The sequence below is a fragment of the Balaenoptera musculus genome, chromosome 3 (genome assembly GCF_009873245.2).
Source record: "Balaenoptera musculus isolate JJ_BM4_2016_0621 chromosome 3, mBalMus1.pri.v3, whole genome shotgun sequence".
Lineage (NCBI taxonomy): Eukaryota > Metazoa > Chordata > Mammalia > Artiodactyla > Balaenopteridae > Balaenoptera > Balaenoptera musculus.
The window spans coordinates 116,049,140-116,060,719 of NC_045787.1; the positions used below are offsets into that span (position 1 = coordinate 116,049,140).

Sequence of the window (11,580 nt, forward strand, 5' to 3'; positions counted from 1 at the left end):
TCAAAGGAAATGACCCATCATTCTTAAGGCTGTCTCAAAATTTTCTCATTTCTAACTAGGGATTAATAAACATTTTGCTGTTTTGTTAATATGGAAGTTTGTTTCACAGTAAATTATTGCTGAGCTGTAATTTTCTATGGCAGAAATTTTCAAATTCAAACTTTTTAGAGTAATCTGTGATTTGGGGTCTCCAGGAAACTCCCCAAATTTGTTTCTCTCAGACATTAGGCACTGCCTACAATACACAAGTGTGGGGTTGGGGGAGGGGGGAATCAAAAGATACCCGGAAGTAAACTATTGAGGAATCTCTGGTTTAGTGGATAAAGCAGGTAATAATAGACCTATGGTGTTTCCCTCTATCGGTGACAGACTGCTTCCAACTCTCAACTGACATACTTTTGTAACTCAATTTTCTCGTCTATAAAATGGGGTTAATTTCACCTCTCTCCTACTTGCCTCTAAGGCTTAGCTAGGTAAGCTTCTTGGAAAAGGTCCTATAATAAGTGAGTTGAAAAGTCTACTATTAAAAATAAAACATAAAAAAAAGAAGTCTACTATTGCCTAATAAAAGAGTATCTCACAGTGTATTGCAAAGTTACCTCAAAATAAAATACACTCAGTTAAATAAGTTAAAACATTGACTAAGTTTCCTTAAATCACAGATTGACTTCTCTGAGAGCTATTTAAATAATGATAAAGATGGTAAGGCTGTTTTTTGCTTATTTTGCAGCCGATATTTTTAACTGATCCATCTTCTATGTATGCAGTGTTGCAGGATGGAGATGTGACAGCATACAAAATGAGGGAAAAAGTTAACGTGTACCAAAAATCTTGTCAAACCTGGTCAAAGATTTCAAGAAAACTCTTAAAGGACATTTTATAGTTCTGCATTTCGCCCTAGCATAGCAATTTATGAAAATTAACTCGTCCCTTTTACTCTCTCCCTCTCGGCCCAAGGACGCATAAATAATATTTATCAGGGTTTTGTCCTTAGTCACAGTCCCTCAAAGGGGCCCAGTTTCACCTACACTGCGTGGGAGGCTGGGCAGCAACCCCACGCTTCCTGTCAAGGATTCCTGGGGCTACAGCCTGAACGTGGTCTAGCCCGTTTCTTTATGCTAATTTTGCCCTTCTAGCCCCTCTCGGCGGGCGTCTGAAGGCCAAGGTGAGACCCTCCTGGGAGATGAAAGGCCTATCGCCTCCTAAGAGATGTGGGCGGAACGGGGGCGCGGGGCAGGGTGACAGGGTGGTAGCGACACTGACAACGACGCTGAGGGCCCTAAGTTGGAGCTGACGCAGGCCCTACAGGGTTCCCTCCCCGCCTGAGCCTGGCTTCCGCCCTCAGAGCCCAACAAGGGAGAAGTCCTCCCGGGGGCGCTACCGGCGGTGGGCGGAGGAAGGGCGGGCAAAGAGGCCGCAGGCAGCCCCCTCCTCAGACGCGCCTCAAGGCCTGGGCCGTGGGCTGTTGACGCGCCAACGGCGGGGAGGGCGCGCGCACGCGCGAGATGGGGGGCGGAGGGAGCGCGCTCGGCGGCCGCCGCCGCGGCAACTGAAACGGAGGAACGCGAGGGCGGAGGGCGCGAGCCACGGGAGGAGTGTGGGGGGGAGATGGTGGGTAGCGGGGAGCGCGCGCTGACGTCGCCCGGAGTCACGCACGGAGCGCCGGGTTACGCGCCGACGTCTGGCTGCCACGACTTGCCGTCTGCGGCGGCGGCGGCAGCGAGCGGATCCCGCAGGGGAAGGAGGAGGAGGGAGAGCCAAGGGGGCTGTGAGTGAGCGGGAGAAGCAGGGTGTGAGCCGGACTTGCCAGCGGGAGGGAGAACGAGTGAGAGCCGAGCCAGCCATCCGAGCCGCCTCCTCCTCCTCCCCTCGGCGTCCCGCCCCCGCCTGCCAGCCCGCCCTTCTCCCTCCTCAGCCGGCAGAGCCCGAGTGAGGCGCAGCTCGGCTCGCGCCGCTGTCCAGGACAGGTGTGCGCGCGCGCGCCCTCCTCCCCTCCCCCTTTCCTCGCGCCCGCCTAGCGCCTGCCTCGCGCGCGCCCTCCCTCCCTCCAGCCCGCGCCCTCCCTCACCTGCGGCAGGACAGCGCCCGCCCGCCCGCCCGGGTAAGCCCCTCGCGACCTTCTCTGCTGCCACTGCCACAGCTTGAGGTGCCGCCCACTTTGTCCCTTCTAATTGCCCTCTTATGCCCCAGGAATAATTACTGTAGCATTGTAGACATCCCCGCACCCTTCCTCCGGGAACCCTGGTAGTGCAGCAACGCGCCCCCCTCCCTCCGGAGCGCACGAACGAACGAACTCCTTCCCACCTCCAAAAAAGAAGAAAATCACACGCCCCTTTAAAAAAAAAAGCAATCCTACCTCCTCAGGCGCTGGAGACCACCAGTGGTGCCGTTTGCTTAGCAATGCTTGAGCCCCATTCCCCCTGACCACCTTTGCCTGGGGCCTGGGACAGTTCGCCAAACCTGGCCGACACTCCCTGCACGGCAACCCTGGCAGGAGGGGAGAGGAAGGAGGCTTCTAGGCTCCACTACCAACCCCTCCTTTCCTCTGTTCAACCCCCGCCCCACCCCCGCAATGCATACACCCTCCCAGTATGCGTTGTAAAAATAAAAAAGAATACACTGGTGCTGACAGCGCAGGCGAAGCCAGGCCCAAAGATGGGTGGCCCGAACAAGGCATTTTTGCTGCCCCACAGAGCTAGGTCAGCTCCATAGTCTCCTCTGCCTTTGTCCGAGGGCAAAACGGACGGATGTGAAGTTAGAGGGTCTTCCCTTTGAGCGACGGTAGGCCCCGGCAGCGGCTATGTCTATAGGGGAAGGGGCCCCAACAAATATATCTGTCTTGAGCCTGAACTTGGATAGAGAAAGGCCCAAGAGTCCGGCTGGGAAAACTTTCTTTGGTTCGTTGCTGTCTACCCCTGAATAAATGCTACTTTAATTTACGTTGTCTCTGCGGGACCCTCTTGAGGCTTCTAATTCGTTCTTATCTGGGCCCCTTTACGTTTCTGTCGGGCCAGGCGCTTTTGGACAGCTTTTTGCAGCGGTGTCTCTGCTGGTGTCCCGTGTCCTTGGAAGGAAGCCCCAGTGCTTTATAATAGGCTGAATTTGGTTTGACATCTTTTGGTAGATTGTCAGAGGAGAAAAGGAATTTTTTGATTACTTCAAGACCCTCACTGTTCCCCGCCCAAACTGACGTTTTCGAATTGCGGCTTTGAAAATTGGAGTGTTGACTAGAGTGTGGAGAGAGTTGCTGATTTCATTCCTTTGGGTACTAGTAAAACCATTTAAGAATCAGCCGAAAGAGAGAGAGCTGTTGACATTTGCATCGGTTCTGTTTGGACCTTTTGGGTACATAAAATGTCGGGTTCTCTGAATCTTTTATCGAATTTAGAATGTGTGCTACATTTATTTAATTCTTCTGCAAATGCTTAAAATAACATTTGGGGAAATGTGAGGATTCTATCACATGGATTGTTCTCTTCAGATTTTAAATGTTTAATTCATATCTTTAACCCTAAACATTGAAATAGCATTGGAGAGGCATAATTTTAAAGATTAGATGAGCTATAGAAAAGGAATAGACTTTTAAAAAATGGTCGGTGAAATACTATTAGTCGTTGTTGTTAAATGTTAAGATTTACTTGAGAGTTTCCCTTAATTTTCCTGGTAGCTAGCCATGAGAAGAAATGGGTAATTCCTCCACTTTGAACAGTTACAGTACAACATTCCAGTTAGTTTTAATGATTTGGGTATTGAAGATAATTGTCTGGTTTAAGACAGGCATTTAACCTAAGTAGCACTTGAAAACACAAGTTCTAATGTTTTTGCTTCTCTTTTATTTGGGAAATCTGTGATTCTGTGAAATATTAATGAGCGTATTGTTTCTGTTGGGAACTCCGTAATCAAAAGGGTTTATTACCCAGAGGTAGATCTCCTCTCTCCAAGTTTATTTTGTAAATGTGTGTGTTAATTTTTACTTTTAGAATTAGATTATTTCAGACTCAACCGTATTTCAGGCTGAGGAAAATGAGGTTTTTTCCTTCTTGTTCAGCCTAGTATCTGTTTCTCTTGTGAACAGTTTTTTGTTGGTAAGAGTTTGTTAAAGATGTAGAGATAGAGGGATTAAAAATAAAGCAATCTCTATTTTCCTTGAAATGTGTGTGTAGTGTTAATAAGAGAGCACACTAAATCTAGAGACGTTTATTAGGTTTTAAAAATATAAGCAAACTTTGAGGAGGAAAGAAATATTTTTTGATAGTTCTTTCATTAACACAGATATTCTGTGCATATTAATATATTTCGTTTTCCCTTTGTCTTTCCTACATTGTATTGAAATTATAATTTTAATTTTACAACTATTTGGTTTAAAATGACAATGCAAACATCTAGACACTAGAACTGGCTTTTCATTTACCAAGTTAGCATATTGTTTTGGTAATTAACAAATAGCTAGGTATGTTTTTAAATCCACAACTTTGCTAATGGATTTTCAATGTTAGGATGCAAATTTAACTTTGAAGTTCTGTTTAAGGTTAAACTCTTTGTTTTAAGACTTTTCTCTCAGACTGCCTTTTAAGGGTACTATATTCTGTAGCCTACGGAAAGCCGCCTTTCACCACCCCCTCCATTCTGACCAAAAGCCCACACTTACAGGCTTATCCTGAAATAAACTCTCTTGTTTGAGTAGTGAAAATGTGTTAAATATCCTATTTATCATTGTATTATTTTGGGAAAGGCATTATTAACCTTGTTTGCTTTTAGATACATTTATAAAGTAGGCAAGAAGCTAATAGATAAAGGCAAAATTTTATACATATATAATAAAAAGCATGAAATAAGTAAGAACATATTTATGTGGAGAGATCCAGGTCTCAGTTGTTTACTGATTTGAGCTTAAAATTCCCAGTTTATGCGTGCAAATGATATTTAACTTGTGTTTTGTCTAGAAACTTCATGAATTGCCTCTGCGCTGAGGAACTAAGAACTCAGTTCCTGGTGACAGTCACTTTTTCAGAAAATCAGGGCATTCCCAAACTCAAACCAATTCAGAGCCCCTGGACATAAACTTTTGGGACAGAGGGCAAGAAATTTAGACTCCAAAGTTGGTTCAAGAAGGCGGGCAGTTTCGAGCCCTACTTTTTTGTCCTGGGGGAAGCGATCATTAGCATGGAAGAGTGACAGGGACCGGCAGGCGCGTGCCCCCTTATCGCAGCCCCACTGGCCTTGCTGCTTTGAGTTCTCCTGAGGGGTCAAGGGCTTGGTTCAGCGCGAAGTAAACCCTTGAGGAAGAATAGCGGCTCTTCTAGAGCGGTCTTAACCAGGTCTTAGTAGTCTCAGCTTACAGGTGGAAGCGTAATGCCCCGCCCAGTTCTGTGCGGAGACCCTGCCACTCAGCCTTTGAGACCCTGTTTGGGGCCGGGGTCTATCCAGGGTCCTGATCGCTACCGTGCAAACCTAGAGGAGCCGCCGCTTCTTACACATGTATTTCTGTGTGGTGGGAAGTGCACCAACAGTTCCTACGTCTCCTTCCCGACAGACTTGGGGACAGGGGAGGGAGTGCAGAAAAATCAGCACTGAAAGGGTAATACGCGGTGCTAGAGGATGACCCTAAACTAAGGGGAAGTTCTTTATGGGGCCCAAAATCTGGATTTCTATCTCTCACAGTGGGCCTCCTCTTCAGGGAGCCATTTCAGGGACAGCTGGACAGGTGGGTGGTTCTGAGGCTGGTTCACAGGACTATCCCAGTTTTCTTCTTGGGAGCCAGGGTGCTCTGCCCTGTTTCTTCCTCTTTAGCGGGAGGTAGCGAACGTCAGCCCAGAGCTGAAGTAGCTAATGCTGGGTTGAATGGGGCCCTTGCTAAGAGAAAAAGGTAGCTGTGAATACTTAGCAGGCAGGTTTGCCCAGGAGATGAAGGGATATATCCGGGGGCATTAAGGTCTCAAGCACTGACAAAGCTTACGCCCTGGGCTGGTCTGGGTTTCTTTATCATTAGTTCTCTCTTTACCCCTCTCATTTCCAGGAAGCTTGGGCAGCCAGGTACTCAGATGTCTTGGGAGCTAAGAGTGAGGGAGGCAAGTCTCCTTACTTTTGGGGGCAGGGGTTGGGGAGTGTTAAATGGGAATGGAGCCTACAGATGAGATAGGTATATGCTTCTCAGGGTGGAGGCAACAATCCATGCTTGAGAAAGCCAGGAATAGGGCTGTGAGGTCTGTATCCCCTAAGCCCCTTGCATAAGGTGATGGGGAGCATGTAGGGGCATAGGCAGGAGGTGCCCTGGAGACAGGCCTTAGCTTTCCCACAGCTGGTAGGACTTCAGACTGCAGTGAGGGAGTGTGAGCATTTGCTGTCTATCTGGAAGAAGGAAAATAGGCCCTAGTTTATGCCTCAGATCTAGGAAGAGAGAAATCTATTATTTCTGAGCCCCTTCCTGAGACCAGAGAAGACCCTCTTTAGCTGTCACTGGTTTAGCTGTCATTGGTAATGGTCGGTAACCTAGCTGTCTGCCTAAAAACCAGCGATCATTTAATGTTTTACTTTTTGAGAGATGGGGGCTCTCCTTGTCACTTAGGAGTTTCTGAGAGGAGGAGTAAAAGGGGCGAGCGAACCTGCGTTAATGAATCCCGTAAGGAACTGCGTTTCCCAGGAAATCCTGACATTTTTAGCTCGTGAATTTCCTAAAGCCTGCTTGGTTTTCTCTTCCATCTGGGTCCTTCCAGAGAGGAAGAGTGGGCTAGGGGCTGAAGGCTCGGCAGGGCCTGGTTTATCCGCAGAGCTGGCCGGCAACCCAGGCTGGGCTCAGCCCTGAACAGGGTGCCCCCCTTCCCCAAATCTCAGAAGGAGGAGGGGGAGGCAGGCGGGCAGTCGTTGTCCCACAGGGGGCTGGTTGAAGGTTTTGGGGTGAGTGTGGGGTTTCTTTTTGATTGTTGCTTGGGGAGAAGGGCAGAGCCAACGGGAAAAGGCACTGCGGGCACCCCGGCCCTGGTGCGGCTGCCGTCCTCTGCTCGGCTCCCCCCTGCCGGTGAGTGCGCCCGCCCGCCCGACTGTGCGGGGCTGCGGTTGGGGGGGAGGGGGGAGCGGGATCATCTGAGGCCAGAGCCGCTGCCGTGCGCGGGGAGGGGGAGCGGCGGGAGCGAGGGGAGGGAAGGGCTAGGTGTCTGGTGCTCCGCGCCACTGCTGCCGGCGCCCCGTCCTCATCCCTGGCAGCCCCTTCTGCAGCTAAGGTTTACCGCCGCACCACCTCTCCTCTTCCTCGCCCGCCTCTGCGGCCAGGGCTCTGCGGTAGGAGACAGTCCAGTCAAGTGACGGGTGGGCCTGTCTGGGTTTGGATCTGGGTCTGGATGGGGCCCGCTGGGGAGGGGGTGGCCGTGACTCGGTGTCCCCTCTCTGCAGCGGGCTCAACTGCGCTGCGCGGGCCCCTCCCCCCACATCTTCTTTGGGGTCACTGGAAAGCAGAGCTCAGGCCCACTCCCTGTGCTTAGTATGGCAGTCCCCTTCTCACGCCAGTCCCCCAACTCCCCGGGCCGAGGCCACTCAGGGTCTGGCCAACAGCGACAGCCACAGTGGTGGCGGCAGTGGCGGCAGCAGCTGCGACGCGGCGCGTTCTGGTTCCCCCCCCACCCCAACCAGGAGTGTGGGGTGAGGGCCGGTGGGTGGGCGCCGCCTGGCGGGCGGGCGGATGGGGGACTGGCAACGGGGAGGGGGTGCGGGTCACGTGCTGGCGGTCGGGTGGGCGCGTACAGTAGGGCGCCCGGCTACTGTACTGGGGAGTCAGTGCCCTGTTACCGGGTCTCGTCTGTCTCGTCTCTCCCGCAGATCTCGCGAGAGTGGCTGACTGGCTGTGGGGGTTGCGGCGGCAGCAGGCGGAGCCGGGGAGGGAAAGCAGCGGCGGCTGAGGCGACTGAGGCGGCGGCGGGCGGAGCGGCAGGCGGCGGCAGCGCGGCGGCGGAGCGCAGCATCATGGCGGACCGAGACAGCGGCAGCGAGCAGGGTGGTGCGGCGCTGGGCTCGGGCGGCTCCCTGGGGCACCCGGGCTCGGGCTCGGGCTCCGGCGGGGGCGGTGGTGGCGGCGGGGGCGGCGGCGGCGGCAGTGGCGGCGGCGGCGGCGGGGCCCCGGGGGGGCTGCAGCACGAGACGCAGGAGCTGGCCTCCAAGCGGGTGGACATCCAGAACAAGCGCTTCTACCTGGACGTGAAGCAGAACGCCAAGGGCCGCTTCCTGAAGATCGCTGAGGTGGGCGCGGGCGGCAACAAGAGCCGCCTCACTCTCTCCATGTCAGTGGCCGTGGAGTTCCGCGACTACCTGGGCGACTTCATCGAGCACTACGCGCAGCTGGGCCCCAGCCAGCCGCCCGACCTGGCCCAGGCGCAGGACGAGCCGCGCCGGGCGCTCAAGAGCGAGTTCCTGGTGCGCGAGAACCGCAAGTACTACATGGATCTCAAGGAGAACCAGCGCGGCCGCTTCCTGCGCATCCGCCAGACGGTCAACCGGGGGCCCGGCCTGGGCTCCACGCAGGGCCAGACCATTGCACTGCCCGCACAGGGGCTCATCGAGTTCCGCGACGCTCTGGCCAAGCTCATCGACGACTACGGAGTGGAGGAGGAGCCGGCCGAGCTGCCCGAGGGCACCTCCTTGACTGTGGACAACAAGCGCTTCTTCTTCGATGTGGGCTCCAACAAGTACGGCGTGTTTATGCGAGTGAGCGAGGTGAAGCCCACCTACCGCAACTCCATCACCGTGCCCTACAAGGTGTGGGCCAAGTTCGGACACACCTTCTGCAAGTACTCGGAGGAGATGAAGAAGATTCAAGAGAAGCAGAGGGAGAAGCGAGCTGCCTGTGAGCAGCTCCACCAGCAGCAGCAGCAGCAGCAGGAGGAGACCGCCGCTGCCACCCTGCTACTGCAGGGTGAGGAAGAAGGGGAAGAAGATTGATCAAACTGAATGGAACCCCCCCCCCACATGCATACATACACACACACACACACACACACACACAGCCACACACAGAGAAAATATACTGTAAAGAAAGAGAGAAAATAAAAAGTTAAAAAGTTAAAAAAAAAAAAAAAAAAGAACTGTTAACTCCAAGGGAGCACCACCCACAGAACCTCCACCAACTGACAGTTTCTCTTCTTGACTTGCCACCCATCGCTGGATGTTGTCCACTTTATCCACCATATAAAACAGTAAGCAGCTGCTAAAAACAAAAAACAAAAAAAAAATACAAAAAGTAATAACATTATATGAACTGTGTTTCCTACTTGATTAAAAAATATAAAGAACTGAGTGTTTATTTCCCTAATTAACCAAGAACTTTTGTACACGTTTAAGCTATTATTATTAAAAGTGTTTGCAAAATGGTCAAGATTATAATATTGCTGAATTCTATAAAAGTCCTTTTCATGTTGAGCTAACATTTGACTTTAGCACAAAAAAGAGATATTTTAGAACACGTAAAATAATATTTTTAGTTTTTTCTCATTTTGTTACCAAATTTCAAACCTTACATGGAGGTTATTATAGTATATTTGACACCCTATATACCTGTGATTAGAGATGTGTATATATATGAGGGCTAGGCATGCTGTGTGTCTGAGCTTTGTCTAAATGTTATGCAGAAGTTTGTAGAGTTAAAGGTACGTAGGTTAATTCATGCAAGGTAAACAATAAGTGCTCTCTTTTATACAATATGCATTGCATCTGGACCTTAAACATTTAAAAATGGTCAGTGAAACTTCTGTGAACATGAAGAAATTATTAAAAAAGGCATTTAAATGAAATTTGCTAAGTTGTGATTTTTACGGTTGGAACCAAAGTTATTCAAGTAGTAAAAGAAAAAAGAGAAAGAAAGAAAAGGAAATCTCCCATAATATTTTTCTGCATCTGTTTGCTTTGACTGAGTAGGCGTTTTGTCATTATTGTGTATATGAGATGTACTTGTATCGTTCATAATATATTTTTTTTATTATGTGTAGAAAGATTTTAAAAACTTAACTAACGTGCAGCAATTTCCAGTGAACCTGTACTTGGACATCAGGTAGTGAGTCTATTTGTGGTCACTAGCACTGTCTCCTAAACTTATAAGAGGTCTGAAGCTATCCTTTGATTTTTGCCAGTGCTATTAACTTATGTAGACCCGTTAAAAAGCAGAGCAACACAATTATAGTTATCCTACTGAGCCATGGATTCTGAGCTTCATTTTAAAAGTGAAAGCCAAGTTGGTGTATGTAAAGGATTTCCATGTAGCTGTGGTGCTAGTTATTACTGGCTACATTATATGCTAAGTGTATTTGTGTTCCCCAAGTGTACAAGCCTTCTATCAAAAGTATGTTCTATAACTCATATATTCAAGGTGTAGGGTATGAAAATGCAAAGCTTAGGAGAGCACTTTACTAAGCTGGTGTCCTCCCAACTGAAATTGTTTGTAACGATAGTCTTTTACAGGTTTTCATTTAAAGATGTTCGTGTGCTTTTAATTGACAACTAACTTCTTGCTGCTGTATAGTAAAATATTAATATATTTTTATCATTAAACTGCTGCATGACTATCATCTTTGAGTGAAGAGAAAATGTTATAAAAAAAAAGATGCCTTAAACAGTACATTTTGGTTTGGAATTCTGTAGAAAGTATTTTGGTTTAAAAAAAAATGGATCTTGTCTGACATAAAGAGTTCTGGGGATGGAATTGTTTTCTTGGCAAATCCAGCCATATAGATCTAACTGCTGTATGTAGAAGACACCACCTGTAGGAGCTGGAAGGTATCAGTGCTTCTCACATTGTAAAGCATTGGCCTAGGAAGGTGAAACAGTTGTCTTTGAAGGATTTTTTTTTCTGCTGGTTCTTTGGGTTTTGATTTGGTATTTTTAAGCTCCCTGGTTGAGTGTGTTGTCTTTGAGATCTACTGTATGTGTTGAATAACAAGCTATTTCCATTGTACTGTGCATTTTCCCATTAAATTGTTTGCTTTTAATATTCATACAATGTTTAATATGAGGTGACCGTACAATAGTTAGGAGTTTCTTTACTTACAAAATCACTGGAAATGATTAAATTGCTTTTCCCCTTCCCCCAAGGTGCATTTTTCTTATTTCCATATAGTAAAGTTGAGCTTTTACAGTGCATAATGTGACATTTGGAATGCTTATCAACTGCATGTAAACATTAATAACCTGCACTTTTTTGTCTTAAGGTTTGTTGAGCTGTTTTGTTCACTGTACTTTAACTGTGATATGGAAAAGACTGCATTCTCTGTGCTGTTACTAGTTAGGAAAGAGAATTGCTTTGATTTTGTCTCTTGTTTACTATAGCTTCTTAAAGTTAAGCCTTGTACTACAGGTTGTTGGAGTACTCCTAGATCAGTGTTTCATAGTAGCCAGCAATAAGTAGTGCAAGTCAACAAAAAACACAGCAAACTTAGGCAAAGTGTCCTTTCTTTGAGATGCGAGTTCTTTCATGAGGTTTTCTTTAGGGTCCGAGTTACCTAAAGTGAAGCCTTTCTTAGCTATAGACTTCAGATTCTGCTTGGAATCCTACCGGATCAAGAAGCACATGTATTGTGCAGTTGTCTTTACACTTAACAGTTAAAC

At 48.5% G+C, this 11,580-nt stretch overlaps 1 protein-coding gene across 6 annotated transcripts; it reads left to right on the forward strand.

Moving 5' to 3' along the window:
* Positions 1-1,077: 1,077 nt before the first annotated feature.
* PURA (purine rich element binding protein A) lies at positions 1,078-9,773 on the forward strand. Of its 6 annotated transcripts, none has more exons than XM_036846946.1 (2): positions 1,078-1,165; positions 7,810-9,773. In XM_036846946.1, exon 2 carries the CDS (start codon positions 7,954-7,956, stop codon positions 8,923-8,925), a length of 972 nt encoding a protein of 323 aa, XP_036702841.1. In that variant the 5' UTR covers positions 1,078-1,165; positions 7,810-7,953; the 3' UTR covers positions 8,926-9,773. The 6 variants fall into 6 exon arrangements, with proteins under 6 accessions (XP_036702841.1, XP_036702837.1, XP_036702839.1 ...); XM_036846942.1 differs by lacking the exon at positions 1,078-1,165 and adding an exon at positions 1,676-2,101; XM_036846944.1 differs by lacking the exon at positions 1,078-1,165 and adding an exon at positions 1,676-1,967.
* Positions 9,774-11,580: the final 1,807 nt, after the last annotated feature.

Coding starts and splice junctions, on each gene's coding strand:
- PURA (XM_036846946.1), top strand. CDS start 7,954: ATGGCGGACCGAGACAGCGGCAGCGAGCAGGGTGGTGCGGCGCTGGGC.